The sequence below is a fragment of the Prionailurus bengalensis genome, chromosome E1, assembly GCF_016509475.1.
Source record: "Prionailurus bengalensis isolate Pbe53 chromosome E1, Fcat_Pben_1.1_paternal_pri, whole genome shotgun sequence".
Classification (NCBI taxonomy): Eukaryota; Metazoa; Chordata; class Mammalia; order Carnivora; family Felidae; genus Prionailurus; species Prionailurus bengalensis.
The window spans coordinates 30,988,605-31,010,162 of record NC_057347.1 but is presented as its reverse complement, the minus strand read 5'-3'; the positions used below and the strand labels follow the sequence as shown (position 1 = coordinate 31,010,162).

At 39.8% G+C, this 21,558-nt stretch overlaps 1 protein-coding gene across 1 annotated transcript in view; it reads left to right on the top strand.

Moving 5' to 3' along the window:
* Window positions 1–17,013, top strand: part of STXBP4 (syntaxin binding protein 4) — a 166,211-nt gene extending 149,198 nt beyond the window's left edge. Inside the window, exon 19 of the mRNA XM_043584020.1 lies at window positions 16,223–17,013. Coding sequence (XP_043439955.1) covers window positions 16,223–16,349 — 127 coding nt within the window. The 3' untranslated portion in view covers window positions 16,350–17,013. The remainder of the gene's footprint in view (window positions 1–16,222) is intronic.
* The last annotated feature ends 4,545 nt before the right edge of the window (window positions 17,014–21,558 follow it).

Here is a 21,558-nt window from a genome sequence, read left to right as displayed (position 1 = left end):
CCTTGGGGACTGGAACAATAGTCTTGGTCTGATGTCTGCTACAAAGAAGAGTAGCATCCAAGGAGAGGAGAAGAGAGAGGGTAAACAAGCCATTTGTCTGCCTTCAGATCTAACTCACAGTCCTGTGGAAGGAACAGAAACAGACGCTACATTTATATAGTCTACTCCAGCATAGAAAATACATCCCTTCAACCTGCCCTTTGGAACTCCGCTGATTCTCTTCCTTGACCTTAATCTTGACTTACAAAGAAAGCATTACAGAAATGATAACATAGATTTGTTCCCCAGAGGACACTGGTGGGTATCAGTGTCTCACCATTAGAGTTGGAGACCCTATGTGGAAAAGAGACTAACTTGATCAGGGCCACACGGTAGCAAAATTGCAGAACCAAGGTACGTAAAGCCACCCCCCAACACACACACACACCCATGCTTTACCACCTCCACGTCCTCATTTTAACATAGTATGTTTCCATGTGACAAGAAAGATATTTTAAACAGATCTTGATTTGGGGAGAGCTCTATACTTTATCCATTTTTTTAAATAGCAGAACAGAAACTTAGTTCTAAGAATAAGTAGTTATCTCCTGGAGATTAGAAAGGTCACATAGTGAAGATAGGAAAACCTAACAATATGCCAGTTCTTTCTTTACCTGGCCTCATGGAGGAATGAGCTGCTTGCCATGAGTTAGGTTTTTCTGCTAGAAGTTGACCCCATTCAAGCACCAACATGTATTTTAGCTTAACTATTCTTGATGAAAGTTTTACTTAATAAGTGTTACATACTTCCTTGTCTTCTTATATCGAGGCCACTTGGGTCCAAATGCTGATGTCTCCACAGCATAGCTGAACGATCTTAGACATGTTCACTTAAGCTCTCTGGGCTTTAATTCTCCATATTTATGGACTGGTAAGAATATTAGCACTTCGTAGGGTTCTCGTCCAGAATGAATGAGCTTATGTACATGAAAAACCTACCATAGCACCTGACCCAAAGTACATACAGTAAAGTTTAGCCCTAACTCACTCCCTCCCCTCACTGTTAACATTTTGATAGGGGGTTACTTCCTAGCTCTTAGCTGCTATGTTCAGATAGGTGATGTTGCCACATAAGTAATGGCTGCGTAAGCAAGCATCCATTGTATGTCTTTCTTGGAACTATTTATTTAGCTTTTTTGTTTTATTTTTTTAATCTTCATCCTCTCACTTACCCCAGCTAAAATTGTGAGCCTGGATAACCTTAGCTTTTGGGGTAAAAGCAGTTCAATTACCAGGTAAATGTACTTCGGAGGCAAGAAATAACAACTAATGAACTCAGGCCATTGCCTCTCTCACCTTAACTTAAAAAGAACAGTCTGAAATCGCCCTTCCAGAACACCGGAGGAGATGATGGTCTGTATACATAGAATCTCTTCCCTGAAATTGACACCTGTCACTGTCTTCCCCAAAATTCAGTTGTTACATCTGATGGAAGCCAAGCCTCAGGCAAAGGAATAACTGTCATTGCTGTCCCAAGAATGCCCAGATGAATATAGTCCTCATTGAATATTCCTATCCATCCACATGTCCACTGCACACCTATTAATACTTTATAGTAATCATCTACTTAAGTTCTGATGTAAGAGAAGAAAGCGTTTTACCCGGCATACACAAATTTAATCAAATGTTGGCATTGCTAGAGCCGGCGTTTCATAGAAGTAACAAACGTGTGTGTTTGTGTATGTGTGTATACTAATATGTGTATGCAATATGCACATAGGCAGGGCTTGCCCACTTGCTATATATATATGAGTGTGTGTGTGTATACATATACACACACACACACATGCATACCAGCACATTCAAGGGAAAACTTTTGTATTGTCTCCTTAGAAAGTGGCAGCATTCTTTTTTTTTTTTTAACGTTTATTTATTTTTGAGACAGAGAGAGACAGAGCATGAACAGGGGAGAGGCAGAGAGAGAGGGAGACACAGAATCTGAAACGGGCTCCAGGCTCTGAGCTGTCAGCACAGAGCCTGACGCAGGGCTCGAACTCACGGACCGTGAGATCATGACCTGAGCCGAAGTTGGACTCCTAACCGACTGAGCCACCCAGGCGCCCCAGAAAGTGGCAGCATTCTTAAATTTAATGACAAAATGCCAGTTATCTTGATGGTGCTATGATGAAAATATCTGATTAACTTACCTGTTTTTCTAGCCAATTTCTTCCCTTTGGAAGTTGCATACTATTATAGATTTATAGTAGTCCTTTGATATGATTCCACTTTAAAATTTATTGTAGAATTGAACAAAATTATGTCGGGAGTTATGTTTGATAGTAAAGCTGAATGTAATTATTACAAACTAGACATTGCTGCCACATTGCCTTCATTGTATTCTTTTCTTTATGGAAAAATTCAGATTCACTGTGATCAGTGATCATAATTGTATTAATTCTCTATTGCTGCATGATAAATTTCTCCCAAAGTTCGCAGCTTAAAACAGCAAACATTTATTTTCTCACCCAGTTTCAGAGAGTCAAGAATCCAGGTGTGGTTTTACTGGATCATCGGCTCTTTCTCTCTGGTTTTCTCATGAAGTTGCGATCAAGTGGTTAGCCAAAGCTAGGGATCGAAGAGTGCCTTAGTGGGGCTGGAATATTTGTTCCAAACTCACATGTGTGGCTGTTGGCAGGAGGTTTCTGTTCCTCACCACAGCACGGACCTTTCTCCAAAGGGCTTTACACAACAAGGCAGCTGGCTTTGCCCAAAACAAGAGACAAGAGAAAGAGTGAGAACAAGAGAAACATGAAGAAAAAAACTACAGTGTCTTTATGACCAGTCTCAAAAGTGGGTGACACACCATCACTCCTGCCATATGCTATCGGTCACATAGACTAACCCTGGTACAGTGTAGAAGAGTATAAATGCCAGAAGGTGGGGATCATTGGGACCTGTCTTGGAGGAGCCTGCCACAATGCTATTTCACAATATAATGTAAGTAAACATATTTTATATATGTGTGTGTATAGCCTGTATATCTATATAAATAATGCAAACATCTAAGTATTAGACACTTGCTTCAAACATGAAATTATCTCCGTTTAGTGATTTTTCCAGTAGGTGTAATCATTTGTTTTTTGGTTTTTTTTTTAATTTTTTTTTAACGTTTATTTATTTTTGAGACAGAGACAGAGCATGAACGGGGGAGGGTCAGAGAGAGGGAGACACAGAATCTGAAACAGGCTCCAGGCTCTGAGCTGTCAGCACAGAGCCCGACGCGGGGCTCAAACTCACGGACCCTGAAATCATGACCTGAGCCGAAGTCGGCCGCTTAACCGACCTAGCCACCCAGGCACCCCAAGAATTTGTCTTTAAAAGTTACTTATGCTTGACTTATAATTCTCCGTGTATTCATTTGTGTTGATACACCTTTAATGTGAGATCTCTCCTCATGTTATAAAATGTTTGTCCATTACATAGGAAGCAGTATACTTTCCAGCATTATCAATGCCTATCAGTATAACCTAGAAAGTCCATAATTTCTGAATAAAACAAAAGTTTCTATCTGGAGTAGGGAAGGCAAATAGATTTCACCTCACTGTCTCAAGCATTGTTTTGTGAAGAGTTCAAAGTCTATGTTCAGCCTCAGTGACGTCTGATCAATTAGACGTCTGCTGTGGGTTCAGGGGGCAAGAGGTGTAGGGGCACAGGCCACATCTTTGCAGTCTTTGGTCTTCAGAACATTTTGCTAGCCCAGGAACTCTGCCAGGATGAACAGTGACAGTACACAGGGTAGGTTGAAATACTGAACATGGACATTGTTTACAATGACAATCCACCCAAAAAACGTTCTTATGAGACAGTATTTAAAAGCTTTGCCTTGGGGTGCCTCGGTGGCTCAGTCGGTTGAGCGCCTGACTTCAGCTCAGGTCATTATCTCACAGTTTGTGGGTTTGAGCCCCACATCAGGCTCTGTGCTGACCACCTGCTCAGAGCCTGGAGCCTGCTTCAGATTCTGTGTTTCCTTCTCTGTCTCCCCCTCCCCTGCTCACGCTTTGTCTCACTCTGTTTCTCAAAAATAAATAAATGTAAAAACAAAAATTTAGAAGTTTTGCCTTAATGACTCCAAAAGGTAACTGATGTCTGGCAGGCATGGCTTTCTTCATTTCTCTCCAGTCTGAGAAATTAATGTTCCTAAATGATTGTCTGATTTGAAGTAGGACATCCTATGAGGTTGTTCCCAGGTAGGAAAGAATGTGGATCATAACATGTATGAATAAGACTTGCCATTGTCAGCCAACTGTATTAATTAAAGGCTCAAGTTACATCGTGTCCTCTCATTTATAAAATAAATAGAAAGCACAAAAGAGGAAAATTTGAGGTTGTTTTCTTACCCCCTATTTTACAAGTAGAGCCTATGCTGGGTAATTCTAATGTAATTAGAAATTAGAGAGATCAGAGGGGAAGGAAGAATGGATCATTTCTGTCTTGGAAATAAAAAGCTACTACTTTTGACTTTTCCTAAATCCTTGGCAGACTATTTTAGCTCCACTTTAGTGGACACTGTCAGGAGCCCTCTCTCTGAAGACATCATTAATTTGGCTGCTTTGATTCATTTTGGGTGGGCTAAGGAATACCCATTCACAGACTTACTATAAGTGTAAGGCCGCCTTGATGAGGTATCAGGGCAATTTCTATGCACTTAGCTTCATTTTAGAGGAGAGTGCATGTAATCCCCTCACCATCTTCTGCCTGCCTGAGAATCCTGAGCATTTCATTCTTAATGAGACTGTAATGAAGAAATAAAAGATGAATTGAAGGAGGAAATATGGAACTTTTAAAATATTTTGTCCCTGAACACTTCTTAGACATGAATAAATTGTACTGAAACCACTGGTTTGGATGTAAACATCTATGTGACAGTGGGTTTAGAATACCCAGTAACTAGTACAATGCCCGGTATGCATAGGTGCTAAATAAATATCAAATGCATGAATACTGTCACTGGCAATTTAGGAAAGCAATTGGTGAGAAAAAAAAATGCAGACTGTAGTCTCAGACAGACTTGGGTTCCTTTAGTTTATGTACCACTTGTGAGTGTGACCTTGATTTAATTGATACTGTTTTCAGCTGTCTGCACTCCCTTTACTCATTCAAAAACAAGGATGATAGTTGGCGCACCTGGGTGGCTCAGTCAGTTAAGCATCCAGCTTCGACTCGGGTCATGATCTTGCAGTTCATGTGGGGTTCGAGCCCCACATCAGGCTCTGTGCTGACAGCCTGGAGCCTGCTTCAGATTCTGTGTCTCCCTCTCTCTCTGCCCCTCCCCCACTTGCATTCTCTCTCTCTCTCTCTCTCTCTCTCTCTCTCTCTCTCTCTCTCTCTCTCTCTCTCTCTCAGAAACAAACGAATCAAGGCTAATAGTTTATGTCTCCTTGGATTGTTTTGAGAATTGAATAAATAAGGGAGGTAAAGCCCCTGACAAAATACCTGGCACATGGTGAGCACTTAACAGAACTTAGTTCTCCCTCCCTTCCTTTATTTTATAGTATTGCTATTTGGCAATGGAGGGGCTTTAAATGACAGCTCAGCTTTATTTTGCACAGCTGCAAATAGAAACCACTAACCAAAACCTGCACCTATGCCACTCTCCATCCAGTCATAAGCCCTGTGACAGGAGCCGAGAGGTTGCATTGCTCAGGAGCTGGAGGAGACAGCTAGCTCTAGATTTTCTATAAATATCTACGAAGGGGTGTAGCAATATGAAGTGCTGTATGAGCAACTGTCATTTAAATGAAAGGCCAGCCAGCTGGCTTAGGTTATACAGAATGGCAAAGCCCATGGACATGAATAAAACATCCAGATCTAGACAGCCAGCATCAAACTCTTTCCCCCCATTTGACCAATGACAGGTATAACTGAGGCATAAAGCATGTTTTTTAGCATTTCATTGGGATACTGTAAGCAAATCCTCTGGGATTCCAAGAAGTACTTTGGAAATGCATCACCTCTCTGGGGGTTATACTTTTATTTAGCCAGATGTGGAATTCTCTTTGCCTCCAGTACCCTTTATTTTAAATTTATTAACAAATACTAACTTTTATGTCAAACACTTTCCCTTCCAAATTTGGTTGCTGTATTAGTCTGCTAGGACTGCCATGACTGACTGGCTTAAATAACAGAAATTTATTTTCTCATAGTTTTGGAGGCCAGAAGTCCAAGGTCAGGATGCCATCAGGATTGATTTCTGGTGAGGCCTTTCTTCCTGGGATATGGACAGCTACCGTCTCACTGTGTCCTCACATGGCCTCTTGTCTGTGTGCACAGAGATCGAGCTCTGGTGTCTCTACCTCTTCTTACAAGGATACTAGTCCCATTGGACCCAGGGCCCCACCTCCATGACCTCATCTAACTTTACCTCCCCAAAGGCTCTGTCTCCAAATACAGCCACATTATGGATTAGGGCTTCAATATATGAATTGGAGGGGGTAGGGAGCACAATTCAGTTCACCACAGCTGATTCTTTCTTAAATTACTTTTCATAAGATCTCCAGCACCTTCTTTTTCTTCATCCAATAATCTCCATTACAATGTAGTATATAATCTTCCTATACATTTACCAAGTTTTAGGCAAATTGCAAAAATTAATCCAAACCGGTGCCTTTTCTCTTGTGCCTTAATCTTCATGGATGAAGCAGTTAAGGGGAGGGAGAGTGTGGTAGGGAGAATAATGGCTCCCAGTGGTGTCTACGTGTTAATCTCCACAAACTTTGAATACATTAGGTTACGGGCTAAAGGGGCATAAAGGTTGCAGGTGGAATTAAGGCTGCTACTAGCTGATCCTAAAATAGGGGGACTAGCCTGGATTATCCAGGTGGGTCCAATATAATCACATGAGGCCTTAACAGTGGAAAAGGGAGGCAGAAGAAGAGGGTCAGAGAAAGAGATGTTGACAGTGGAAGCAGGGACAGATAGGCTATGTTGCTGGCTTTGAAGATGGGGGCTAGGAATACCAGAACGTGGATGGCCTTTGAGCTGGAAAAGCAAGGAAACAGAGTCCCCACTAGAGCCTCCAGAAAGGAATGCAGACTTGCCAGCACCTTGATTTTAGCCCAGCAAGCACCCTGTTGGACTTCTGTGCTACAGAACTGTAAGCCAGTGACTTTGTGTTGTTTACAGCCACTAAATCTGTGGGAATCTGTTACTGCACCAATATAAAACAAATACAGGGAGTCAGAGATAGAGGGGACAGGGTGATGGTTATAAGGGACCTAGAATGTGTCCAGGCATGGATCTAGAGGATGTATTCATGTTATCTCTTAACACTATTGAGGCAGGTGTGGCATGTTTTCTATATTAGGGAACTGAGACACAGAGTTTAAGTAAGTGTCCCAGAGACACACAGTCAACCCAGTTAGCACATGGGCGATCTGGAATTTCAAATGAGGTCTGCATAGTCTATATGAAAGAACAGTGGCCATGGTCTACATCTACACCCTAGTTCTGCTACCGTGTGAATGTGGACAGGATGCTTGAACTACCTTAGCCTCCGTTTCTGCAATTGTAAAAGTTGTAGCGAAAAGTTAGGTTAATGAGATTTGTACGAAAAGCAAATTGGGAAATCATTATCAAAGAACATCGTAAAGTACAAAATGCTAATCTGATGTAAAGTCTTATCCAGCCGCCACATATCTAAACATCTATATCAAAAGAATGATCCAGGATATTGAAAGGGTTGAAGGATCTTCTTAGATCTCACCTAAACTTTGTTACTTAGCGTTAACCAGGCCCCTTTATGAAAAGTCTCCATCCTTTTGTTGGATATTAGATACCTAGAAACGTGGCTTTGGCTACATCCTGAATTACTTCAGAGACTGAAAATTCCAGTGTAGTAAAATCACTTCAGTAAAGGTTAGAGAATTGAGGGGTAGGGTGAGCTCTTAGCTAGACTACTTACCATTATGTTTGTCTTTGGTAGCATTTTATGCTCTACCAGTGTTACTAACACAAGATTTGTTTAGCGAACTATAGTGTTTGTTTGATGTAAATAATTATAACTTAAATCCTGGGATTTGAGTAAGTTTACATACAACTCTGGCTATTTAGCAAGTAAACTCTAGTCAAAATTGTTTGAATCATCATAGTGGTTCAATTTTTACCTACTACCAAGTATATGAATAGACCTTTTCAAGTTACTTGGATATTAGAATATGGGTGAAGAGGGTTAGTGGTCCTGGTTATTTGGTAACTTTTAGGCTATTTATATAATTTGAACTCTTTCCTGATAACATATTTCTGAATCATTCCGGGTGAAGCTACTGCATTTTCACATCTGAAGATTGCTTTATCTGATCCTCAATTATAAATACGCTAGTCTACCACTTTTGAGCATTTTTTTATTTTTGGTATAATAATATCAGCGAAATGCCTGGTGGATCTATGCATCAAACATTTATTGACCCTCATTTTCTGTGAGCCTGACACCGAGGCTGTAAAGATGCGTGCAATACTTCTCTGCCCTCTGGAAGTTAACAGCCTGGTGGACAAAGACAGATATATTAAGAATTCATTTCACAATGTGAAAAGCATAGGAGACTTCTGGAGAAGCAGGCTTCATGCAAGTACTTTTTATTCATACTTACTCAATTAAAATATGAGTTTTGTGGCAAGTGCTTTAAGAAATGCTTTAAACGTATGATCTGCGATCAGTCAACACATCTTTATCTCATCTTGTAAAACTGAAAAGCACTTTTCAGGTGGTCATTTAATCCATCCCAGAACCACCATACATATTGTTGTTGAAACCAACCCAGATAACACAGCCTCAGAGAGAGAATTTAACATAATGGCTAAATTCTCAGAAGTTAGATTTGGGTCTAGGTCCTGGCTCAAACACGTTCCAGTTTTATGACCTAAAGTAAGTTATTTCACCTCTCTCGGTATTAGTTTCCTATATATAAAATGAAGGTGATAAGTATAACTTTTTCCTCTGCTTCAAAATAAACTAAGGTTCTAAAAGACAGATAAGTCCATTGATTCACAAGTCCAAGATGGCGCCATTAGAAATAGTATTGGGGCACGTGGGAGGCTCAGTCGGTTAAGCATCCGACTTCGGTTCGGGTCACGATCTCGCAGTTAGTGGGTTCAAGCCCTGTGTTGGGCTCTGTACTGACAGCTTAGAGCGTGGAGCCTGCTTCAGATTCTGTGTCTCCCTTGCTCTCTTCCCCTCCCCTACTTGCGCTCTGTCTCTTTCTCTGTCTCTCAAAAAGTAAATAAACATTAAAAAAAAAAAAAAAGAAATAGTATTGTAAAGTTGATGAGAGAAGTGTAAAGGTTGATGACGTGTTTGGTATTTATCTCATAATTTTTTCCTATAATTGAGGGTTTCTACTTTACAGAATTCACTCTCAAGTGGCTTTTACACTTACACATTATGGAGTCTTTAATACTGATAGAACACTTTAAGACTTTAGAGATGGGAAATTCTCAAAGTCCCATCCAGTTTTGTGATTTTTAGAATGTTCAGTTCTTCTGTAGTAAAATATGTACACTCATATTGATATATTTTTAGTGTCTATTTAACTTTGGTAAATAGAAAAATATTATTAGAATAAGTATAAAATTAGTTTAAATTTTATGTTTCAAATAATTTTAGTGTTTTTAAGGTTTCAAACTTGATAGTGGAGGAACACATACTTAATCAGATGTGTATTAAACTTATTGGATAAATAAAGTGAAATACCTAAACATTAAAAATTAAAGTAGTTTCTATATTTCATGTATCTGGACTCATAAGTGAGAATTTAAAGTGGAAGGAAACTTTGGCAGTGGTCTTGCAAACTTGTTTCTAATTAAATTCAGTTCTTAATCTGTATTCTGGCAGTCTTTTTATTAGTGATATATTTAAAATAGCATGAAAAATATATTTATTGCCTGTCTTCTATATTTTAGAAGGCCAACCTCTTCAGTTTGTAGAAGTTGAACATGTGTTTACTGGGGAAGTAATAGTCATGGCCTCATCTTGAGATACTCTCTTGAGAGTATTTTAAGTGTCATTTAGAATGACACCAACTGCAGTCACAAACCGCCACCTTTCAGTAGCTTAATGCTCATACCAGTCAGTGCAGAGCTTCCTGGCTGTTGAATGGCTTTTTTTTCTTTGGCTGGTGATTTTGGTATGCCAGCTCCTTCTAGCTCATGGCTCCACATCTCCTAGGTCCTCAGAGTCCTCTGTGTTCAGTTAGTGGATGAGGAGTCAGAGTAGAGAATAGAGAAGGCACTCTAGTTTCTTAAAAACCTGGCCCACAAGAGATAAACATTTCTCTCATCCTCCATTGGCAGGAACTAGTCACATGCTCACACTAGGATGTAAGGGTAGCTGAAACAGGTAGTTGCTGCCTGGGCAGCTGCCTCCTGGTAACAACTCTGTGATAGGGAAGGAAAACATAAAGTTTGATGAACACTGCCAGAGGGTCCATGAGAATGTGTAGATCTACAAACTCAAAATTTCTGTGATTATTTATTAGTATCTAATTGTCCAGTATATAAGTACCAGTGTCAGTAGGATGTGTTCTTTGAGGCCTTCTGTACTTTTTAATCCTATCACAATGAAAAACAGCATCAATCTTTTAGAGTTGCCCAAAGCTGTAATCTGTGACTGTAGAACAGTTTTTGGAAACATGTATCAGCTTTGGACCTTGAGTGTTTGGGCTCTATACAGTAAATGACAGCAATCTAAGCCTGTGTATATGATTTTAAAAATATAATTTATACTTTTCACATTTTTCTCAGGAATTTTCAGTGTTCATCTTTTCCAAGTCTAGTAACAGCAGTTTTTTCCAATATTATGCATAAGTAATATGTTATAGCTTTAGATTCTTATCAGAATAATAATAATGTGGTATCTGAGGTGTAAACAGTTTTTTGTTTTGTTTTGGTTTTTATTTTTTTTTATTTTAGAGAGGTGTGAGTGGGGGGAGCTAGGGGCAGAGAGGGAGAGAGAGAGTAGGTATGTGTGCAAGCAGGGGGAGGGGCAGAAGGAGAGAGAGAGAGAGAGAGAGAGATAGGAGAGGAGAGGAGAGGAGAGGAGAGGAGAGGAGAGGAGAGGAGAGGAGAGGAGAGGAGAGGAGAGGAGAGGAGAGGAGAGGAGAGAGAATCTTAAACAGGCTCCACGCTCAGTGTGGAGCCTGACATGGGGCTCAGTCACACAACCCTGGGATCATGACCTGAGCTGGAATCAAGAGTCGGATGCTCAATTGACTGTGCTATCTACATGCCCCAGAGGTTTTTTAATTAATTGGATTTTTAAATTTTCAAAAGATATTTGATGTATTTTTTATATAAATTGCCATAAATAGGAAACAAAAATAAAATCTGTCCTGAAGACTGTAAAGATTTGGATGAGATCCTGCTAATATTTGATCAGACCCCCACTGGATTTCCAAATACTCAATTAAAAAGTGCTGGAAGTGTTCTGTGATATTTAAAAAGTTAATTAATGAGAAATATCCTATTTGATTTTAGGGCTGTATTTCCAAAATTATGTAAGAGAGAACTCCTTATATGTCACTAGGAACAAACAACTTATAATTTTCTCTTAAACATGTTTGAGAATGGATTACTTCATATCACTGATTCCTAGTCATTCTCGTAACCAGTGTCTGACGAGGTTATGTGCTGCCTCACCAAGGTTTGGTGACTTTTTAATTATTTTATTGACATAGTTCACTTTCTCTCTCTCTCTCTCTCTCTCTCTCTCTCTCTCTCTCTCTGTCTCAACTTTAGAGTGCATGAGCAGGGGAGGGGGCGGAGGGAGAGAGAAAGAGAATCTTAAGCAGGCTTCATGCTCAACACAGAGCCCCACACGAGGCTCAGTCCCATAAACCTGGTATCAAATCATGACTTGAGCTGAAATCAAGAGTCAGGCACTCAACCAACTGAGCTACCCAAGCGTCCTGACATGGATCACTTTCTGTTCTTACCTTCCCATTTGTTTTCAATTGGGATTATTTTTTAAGTATAAGTCTTTTATTATTATTACTACTTGCAGTTTATGGCCAGTTGTAAAATTTTCCAGTGATTCCAAGATACTGGTACCAGAAACAGGTTGAATGAACATATATTTACTTATTTGTCTTTATTTTCTCATTCATATGAATATTATATGAATAGGATTATCCCCCCACCCCCCAAAAAAGGACATTGCAAGTTAATTACTTTGGCTCATTATTTTGCAGCCTTATCTTAAACATGATAAAATTATACATGCAGTGTTGCTAAATTCATAGCAATATATAAATAGTGCCATTTACAATGGAGTTTAACAAAAGAACCTTTTTATCATCACAGACGGTTATTAAGAATGAATTTCTTCAAAACTAGCGCACTTCTTGTCTTTAAACCACTTTTCTCTTAAAGACTGTCCTAAATTTTTATTTTGAAAGAAAGCATTTTGCATGCTAGGAGGTAAGAAACATAAGGAGGGTAATTATAATGGGATTTAAATAATTCACTTACATTTCTTTGCCAATAAAATAAAGCATGTTCTCTTAGGTTTTTTTTATAAGTTCTAAAATATGTCTTTCAATTTACTAATATTATAAAACAAAAATAAAACCCCACAACACTGTCATCTTCCTAGATCAAATATTCCTGTTTTCCACCAACAAATTTGGCAATCACTCAGAGGCAAGTGGTATTATGCTTTTTGGATTTTCCGATATATCTGAACTGCTGTTGATTGCTCCCCAAATCAGGTCAGATGCACTCCCTGCAGGAACATTTGCCAGAGGTAGTGTGTGTTCAAATGGAAGATTTTTACGTTCCATAGTCAGCCTCATTTATTCTCCAGACCTTTAAATTTTTCATACTAAGTAGCAGCATCTCACTGTATGAACCATGGGGTCTTTATTAATTAAACAGACTCAACAGGGCTGATTTGGTCTGTCTCTTCTCAGTTGAATTACCAAGCACACAAATCAGAGAGGAAATATCTCTAATACTAGAATGTTCTCCAAGCCAGTAAATCTGGGATTATCTCTTCATACTGATTATGTCAAAGCTCTTTAGTCACTATGCTCACTAGGACATAAAATTGAATGGTATATACACAGATGGCCCCGTTCCAGCATTATAGGAAGAGTTCCAAGTTTTTCTTGCAATAATCACAAAGTTCTAATTATCAAAAAACAAAACAAAACTAGCCATGATCTTTTATTGAATATCAACTCTTTGCACTTTATTGCATTACCTGAGTTTTAGAAGCACTAGTCTGAATGTTTGTACACAAGGCCTAGGTGTACTTGAAGTATAGAAACCTTATCCCTTTGTTGGCTGTTTTGTTTTTTTCCAGTGAGTACCCTTTGTAATTGCATGTTTGGTGTTTGGGTGTGTGTTTTTTTAAACATATATGGAGAAGTGTATTGTGAACCTAAGCTTAAATCAGTTAGTATTTTAGGATGTTACTTTTGGATTTGAAAAAAGTTCAGATGTAGACTTGTTCGTGTAAAAGTGCCCGATGAAGTTGCCTGGCAAAGATCACTTTCTAGGGGAACTTTCTAATAGTCATCGTTCAGAGTCTATAACTACATTTTTTTCCTTAGACATTTTGCCTTTGCTTCATCTAAGTGATAAGTTTAATGGAATGTCCATTTACAGGTAGTTATAATGTTGAAGCATGAGAATATTATTTTTCAGAAAGTTTAATAGGAGAGTGTGCACCTGAAGTCATTCCTCAGGTGGTTGTTCCTGTTTTCCCTCCTTCCCACACTTCCTAATTACGGGACATTACTGGGGAGGGAGGATTTATAATAATTTAGTCTCTTCTTGAGACTAACATATTACAAATGTGCATCATCACATCAAAGTAAATATACCAAGATTTTTAAAATTAGCAAAATTGTCTCATCAAGTTTTTCCTTTTAGTTTTAAACAGGTGCTTTTTACAGAATGGCGTGTCCTCATTTTACCTTGTGGCGGCATCCTGGCCCTCTTATGTTACACTCATTAGTATTTCTTTAAAGCCACTTTCAACTTGGGCAGACTTGCAGCTTCCCCCAACCCCAAAGGCCTGGAAATGAAGTTAACCTGTGCATAATCTAATGCTTCAGTAAGTTTAGTCACTATAATAAGAAATTCCATTAAACCGTTTTAAAGAGATAACAGTGATGTGGATTACTGTCAAGAGAATAATGAGTCTTTGTACCACTTAACCACACTCTGAGCTTTTGAAATGATGAAGATGTTTGGGCCTTGCCACCTTCACCTTGATTCTCAAAGCGACTTAAATTTGTTTACGCCATCATGAAACTACCAGCGATCTTCCGTGGAAAAGTGAATTTTAATATTCAAACTGAGGAGTTGAACAATTTGTTTTGGGATATATGCAGAGAATTTAGGACTTAGGGTCAAAAACATCACTGACGATGAAACTGCCTGTTTGTAGTAAGTCCAACATTTTCAGTTATTGCCGTCATCAGCCAATAAAGTCCGTGCATTTATGTGATAGTTCTCAAATTATGCTCTATGGAACACTGGTCCCACATGTGCTAACAGGGGCATGTTAGCTTGAGTAATACCACATACTGTTGGAGAGGCATAGAACATGTTAATATATTTAAGGTTTAGGGAAGCCCTTCAGTTAAGAAACTTTAGCTCTGTTTAACCTAGTGTATCTCAAACTTATTTGACCATGGAATTATCTTCTTCACGTAACAGTAATTAAAAACCCTTTTAACATACCTTGGAAATGCTATTTTGTCATGTAGAATATATTTTTAGACACCCCCCCCCCATCTTATTTGATCATTTTAAGTGCCAGCCCTAAGATGGACTTGATCTAAGACGTGGTACTGCTTCCGAGGTTGAGTTTGGGTGAGATAGCAGTCGGGGGAGACTGATCTAAATGGATGAGGGCAGTAGGGTAAGCCAGTGGTAGAAAGAGTGTCCAGGAGGAAGAAACAGATCATCCTAATTCCAGAAGCTGCCTGTTCACACTCAGGAGCTGGGCAGATAGTGGTGGATACAGGAGATTCATTCAGCCAGAGGCTGAGGGTTGGAAACCAGGTCTGAGAAATACCATCCAGCAGGTAGAGACACACTTTGTAATGTTGTTTCACCACTCCCTGAACATGCCCTGTACCTGTTGTACATCCTTCCTAACTTCTGCTTGTGTTCTTCCCTGAAATGCCTAGTCATTCATTCTGAGCACGTGTTAGGCACCATATAAATTCAGGCATAGGAAACATAGCTCCTGCCCTGATGGAACTTCATATGCAGTAAGAAGGCCTGAAAATAAACAGACACTTAAAATACAGTGTAATAAGAGATAAGATCAGGAACACAGATTGGAGGAATTTTGAGGGAGATTTGGGTTTTTTTGTTGTTTTTTTTTGAGTCTATTCGTTTATTTTTGAGAGAGAGAGAAAGAGACACAGTGCAAGCAGGGGAGGGGCAGAGAGAGAGGGAGACAAAGAATTCAAAGCGGGCTCCAGGCTCTGAGCTGTCAGCACAGAGCCCAGTGTGGGACTTAAATCCATGAACTGTGAGATCATGACCTGAGCTGAAGTCAGATGTCCAACCAACTGAACCACCCAGGTGCCCCTAGGAAAATTTGGTTCTTTAGAATTAGTCTAAGTTAACTAGATAAACAAGATGGGAGGGAGGAAGACTGTAGCAGAAAAAAAAAAAAGTATTATTGAAGCAGGTAAAAAAAAAAAAAAATCAAGGTATTTCATACCATGGAGTAGGTATTTGATCCAGAAGGCATTGGTTGGCACTGAATTTTTAGCAGGTAAGCAACAGCGTAAGATTTGTCATTTAGAAAAATCTCTTGGCTAGAAGAGATTGAATTAGAAAAGAAGTAGAAACAGAGGCAGAGAGACAAGCTGTTTCAGTGACCCAGAGTATAGCCCTGGAAGAGTGGGGGAGTAAAAGATTCCACAGATGCTTCAGCAAGAGAATCCCAGGTTTTGCTGACTGAATGTCGGGTAAGGGAGAACAAGTTGTCAAAGATGATGCATTCTCCTACATTCCTTTCTACCAAAGAATAAAGAAACAAATAGGTTTTGTTGAACCTTAAAACATATCCAAGACTTTTCAAAATGATTGGATCGAGTTGCAATTGCTTCCCATGACCAGGGGCTGCAGTAGGGTGGACGCGGTGTCACTGGGATCAGTACTTGCATGGATGGGTAGAAGGACAATCTTTCAGATTGTAATTGCATTCCTTGTTCTTCTCAAGTCACGTAACACAGACGACATCCTGGATCCATCCCGTGATGAATGCACTGAACCTGTCTTGCTCAGAGGAAAATGAAGAGGACTGTTCCAGAGAACTTCCTGATCGAAGAGTTGATGGTCTTCTGTAGGAAGCAGAGCTCCAAGGTCTCTAACTTCTCAATCTACATGGATGACTCCAACATGCAATGGTCTAAAATGGGAGTAGTAAAGCACACACTACTTATTGAAGTTCTAAAATGGAGACTCTGGGTTTAGTCTACTTTTGTAAGACTTTTTTTTTTTTTTTGACTGTGATGAGCATTTTTTTTATTTAATTGAAGTGTAATTCACATATAGTGTTCTATCAGTTTCAAGTGTACAGTATAGTGATTCAGTAATTCTGTGCGTTACTCCGTGCTCATCATGATAACTGTACTCTTTAATCCCTTTTATTTCATCCATTCTCCTACCCGCCTCCCCCCAGCAACTACCATCTTGTTCTCTGTATTTAAGAGTCTGCTTTTTTGTTTGTCTCTTTTTTTCTTTGTTTGTTTGGTTTGTTTCTTAAATTCTACATATGAGTGAGAGCATATGGTATGGTAAAACTTTTTGATATAAGTGTGTACACTTATAAGATCAGTTGCCACTACAGTAGTCCTTTAAGAATAATCTAGTTGTATTTTTTGAAATCATATATAGATTTTATCATATGTATAATTTTTCATATACAACTTGATTTGTAATTTTATATATAGTTCTTTATAGAGTATCCGATACAACAGGTTTTCTTAATTAAGACTTACCGGAAAATTATGTGAACACAGTGAAGCACTTCATTTATTTGATGTGACTAACCTTTTATATTAGTATCTTGGGAAAGTGCTCTGAGCAAGCTTTTGGGGGTTTCTTAAGGATCACATTTGGACAACTATCTCATTGGCTACTGAATGCAGTTTACGTATTTGTGGGGCTCTCCAACTTACGAAATGCTCTTCAGACCCTGTTTTGTTCAACATGCCCATAAGGCAGATCCAGTGGGTATTTTTATTCTTGTTTTTCATTTAGGGAAATAGTGGTTCAGAGAAATGAAGCACCTTGTCCTGGAGCTGAGATTCACACCTGAGTCTTCTGATTCCACGTCGAACCCCTTTTCTGCTGCACCCCGCTGTCCCTGCAGAGGGAGGTCACAGCCCAACACGCAGGCCACAGTGACTCTGTTGATACAGCTGAGCTCCACAGCTGTGCACTCCAGTGGCCACAGAGATTCAAGAGGTACCTCTTCAGTTGGATGTTGCCCCCACATAACCCCACTATTCTCCTATAAACCCTTCCACCTCCCATACCCCCAAATATTCACCAAGTCAGGGTGCAGCTCTGTGATGCCCTTTCAACAGGCTTCTTTCAGCAGCTCACATTTTTCTAAAGTAAAGGGACTGGTTTACATCAGGGGTCTGCCCTGCCAGAGGGAACATTTGCAGGGAGTTAATGAGAAGTGGGGCACCCGGAATCTCCTCTGCTATCTGGACACATCCACGAACTCTCCTGCTGTGAGTTCAAGACTGACCTCATGACTGCTGATGTCACCTCCCAAACTGATTACACTTTCCATCTTCTGTTATTTTGTTGTAAGGATGCCACAAGACAGCTCCTGGAAGGACTGAGCCATTGACTTGGAGTGCTAAAGATTTTCTTTTTAGTGATTTAAACCTGGGGCTAGGAATTGGGGCAGAGTGAGGACAAAGTCATTTTAAATGTCCCGGGTGTTAGGTACCAACTGAATGATAAAAAGGGATTTGTTCATATCCAATGTCCTGATACCGTTAGGTAATATACTTAGGAAGAAAGTGAGTAAGAATCATTAAGTGATCAGAATACCCTGTTCTTTTTTTTTTTTTTAATTTTTTTTTTTCAACGTTTATTTATTTTTGGGACAGAGAGAGACAGAGCATGAACGGGGGAGGGAAGAGAGAGAGGGAGACACAGAATCGGAAACAGGCTCCAGGCTCTGAGCCATCAGCCCAGAGCCCGACGCGGGGCTCGAACTCACGGATCGCGAGGTCGTGACCTGGCTGAAGTCGGACGCCCAACCGACTGCGCCACCCAGGCGCCCCAGAATACCCTGTTCTTAACCATGCCTGGTAAGACTGAGAAATTACTGTTTGTCACAGTGGCCTCTTCTTCCCAACCCCTTCCTCCTCATTCCCTCTCCACCTCTGAAATACAAACAGGAAAAAGGAACCCAGCCTTGGGGATCATGTGATTTGGAGATTTATTTATTTTTTTTTTTCCAAACATCTTTTGGTGAAAAAGACTCATTTTTCAAATGGGCTTTCAAGCAGAATCCCAAGATATGTAACAGGTTTTTTTTTTTGTTTTTTTTTTTTTTTTTTAATGTTGTTACTCTGCTTGAAATGAGAGTAGCCTGTAGCCCAATTAAAGCAGCCCCCAGCATGGCTGTGCAAACCTTCAGATCCTTAGAAGATAGCATAAGATTCCTCAATTGTAGCCATTGTATAGATAAGTAAATTGAGATCCTAAGAGTTCACACAGTGAGTCAGTGGCCAGGTCAAGACAGGACCTAGATCCTAAAGCCTCCTACTCTACTAAATTTCATACGGCGCGTAATATAGATAGATGTATGTTGTAAATATAGGTCTACATTGTGAATATATATAGGATTTATAATTTACGTCTTGAATAATAACATAAAGTCAAATCCAGGTGGATAGGTAGTCATTAGCCCCAAGAAAAGTTTCAGAATGGCTGAAGAAGGCTCATGCTTCTCCTGACAGCTGTGTGAATATGAGCAAGCTTCAGGGAGACAAGTTTTGAGAGAAGCCCTCGAGGGAGCTCTTTCCTTGTGTCCCCCAGAGGTGAGTGATATTCTCAAACACCTGAAGTTACTTTTATTAAAAGTTAGTGTCTATAATTGTCAAAGTACAGACTTTTTGTTGCTAAATTAATGGTATGAAATTTCCCTCCCCCTACTGGGAGTGTTTTTTCTAATTTGTTCCTAAGTGAAGAAAACACAGAGGAGTCACTTGAGATCAAGGTCCTCAGGCATGCATTTTACCGACAGACACCTTATATGTTAACTTTGCTGGTTTGTGCCACTTTCTTCCTTGCTTCCTCATGGAATACCTCATGGTAAAGGTCTTTGGAAATTGTAAGGATATTATTTGTTGAGCATTTTGTACTACACATTGTGATGGGTAGTTTGCATAGATTATTTCATTATCTTCCTAAAACAACCCCGTGAGGAAGAAACTATAATCCCCATTTTGTAAAGAAGAGATTGAAGGTTAGAGAGAGTTGCCAGCCTTTGCCTAGGGGGTCACACAACACCTACATGTGGAAGCCAGGGTCCAAGGCAGATCTGGCACAGCCACTCTCTTAAACCACTCTGCAGAGCTGTTTAGATCCATTGTATGTGACACTGGGGGTAGAGGTAGGGTCTGTGAGTCAGTTTTTCAAAGGAGCAGATTCCAGTTCAGTGCAACAAGGAACTGTCTGATAGTTGGGGCTCATCAGGAAAGAATTACCCTGTGGGAAGTGAAAGCACTGACCCAGGAAGTGTTCAATCTGAGCTCCTTATTATGGGAATGGTACTGAGGACGTTCAGGGTCTGAATCGGCTGGACTGTTGAGCTCCGTCTGAGATTCCTTCCTCTTTATGACCTCCAAGCCAACAGATAAATAAATGCCCAGGAGACAAAGAAACATAGGTGGAGACTCATTAAGAATCCTTATCCAATGCAAATAGAACGATCAGACTGTTTTTTAGTGAGTTGATGTTTATACAACCAGTTTTTCGTTAATATAAATCAACCCTATTAATGTGATAAACTTCTCTGTTGACCCACTGGCTCAGATTCTAGGGTTAGAAAACCTTGATGTTCTTACGTCCTTCCATCTCACTTCATGAAAGAGTGACCAGGGTCGGTCATCCTTACTCCTTTATTCTGAGAGTACTTAGAGAGCATCAACGGTGTGCCAAACACAGTGTGAGGCACCAAGGCAGAGTAGGGCAAAATAACCATTTCCTGGGTCCTCTTACTCTTGGTTAAAAATTAAAAAGCTTCTCAGGTGGCCAGAGTGCAACAGCTTGTTTTTAACTTTTGAATTTTAAAAGTAATCTAGTTCCATTGAAAAATCAAGTAGTAGGGAATTGTATAAAGTAAACAACAACAAAACTCATCTCGCTTTCCAGAAGTAGCCATCACGAATACTTTGATGAGTATTTTTACTCAAAGTTAATCATACTGTTAAGCAGCTTGCTTTTGACGTAATTTATTGTGGTCATTTTTTTTTCATGTCGATGCATAGATTGTTCCATTTCGAATGTCTGCATAAAATATCACTACCCAGATAACTCATAATTTCTGCAGCCGTCAGTCTATTTGATGAACACTTAAGCTGTTCTGAGTTGTCTTCTATTACAAACAATGTCACAGTGAACATCCTTACAGTCACTAAATCCTTTTCTTCATATATGCATGCACTCTTATGCCAATAGGACTATAATGGGAATACATTCATAAAAGTAAATTGCTATATCAAAGATTTGTTCATTTTAATTTTGGTAAATATTCATAAATTCTCCTGCATTAAAATAGAACCAATTTACACCACCACCAATAGTATATGAGAGTTTATCTTCTATATATGATGGGACTTATTTTAGTGCAAAGATTGCCAGTAACTTTTCTGGTTGTTTTTGTCCTTAGAAGAGTAGTCTGCTGGGGCGCCTGGGTGGCTCAGTCAGTTAAGCGTCTGACTTCGGCTCAGGTCATGATCTCACGGTCCATGAGTTCGAGCCCCGCGTCGGGCTCTGTGCTGACCGCTCAGAGCCTGGAGCCTGTTTCAGATTCTGTGTCTCCCTCTCTCTGACCCTCCCCTGTTCATGCTCTGTCTCTCCCTGTCTCAAAAATAAATAAAGTGTTAAAAAAATAAAAAAAAATAAAAAAAGAGTAATCTGCTTTTTACTGTTATCTAAGGACCTGAATTTTTTTCATCATTAGATTTTAGTCGTCCCTTAGCAGCAGAGAATGCCTCGCTGTATATAGAGGAGTCTGGCAGTGACTAATTCACTGTCAAACACATCATTACTCTCATCTTTTTACTGACATTTCCTACTTGTCTATAATGATGGTGCAGACCCACTTTTAAATGAGCTAACTTGGGGGTTGCCTGGGTGTCTTAGTCGGTTAAGCGCCGGACTTCAGCTCAGGTCATGATGTCGCGGTTCGTGGGTTTGAGCCCCACATTAGGTCTGTGCTGACAGCTCAGAGCCTGGAGCCTGCTTCAGATTCTGTGTCTCCCTCTCTCTCTGACCCTCTCCTGCTCATGCTCTCTTTCT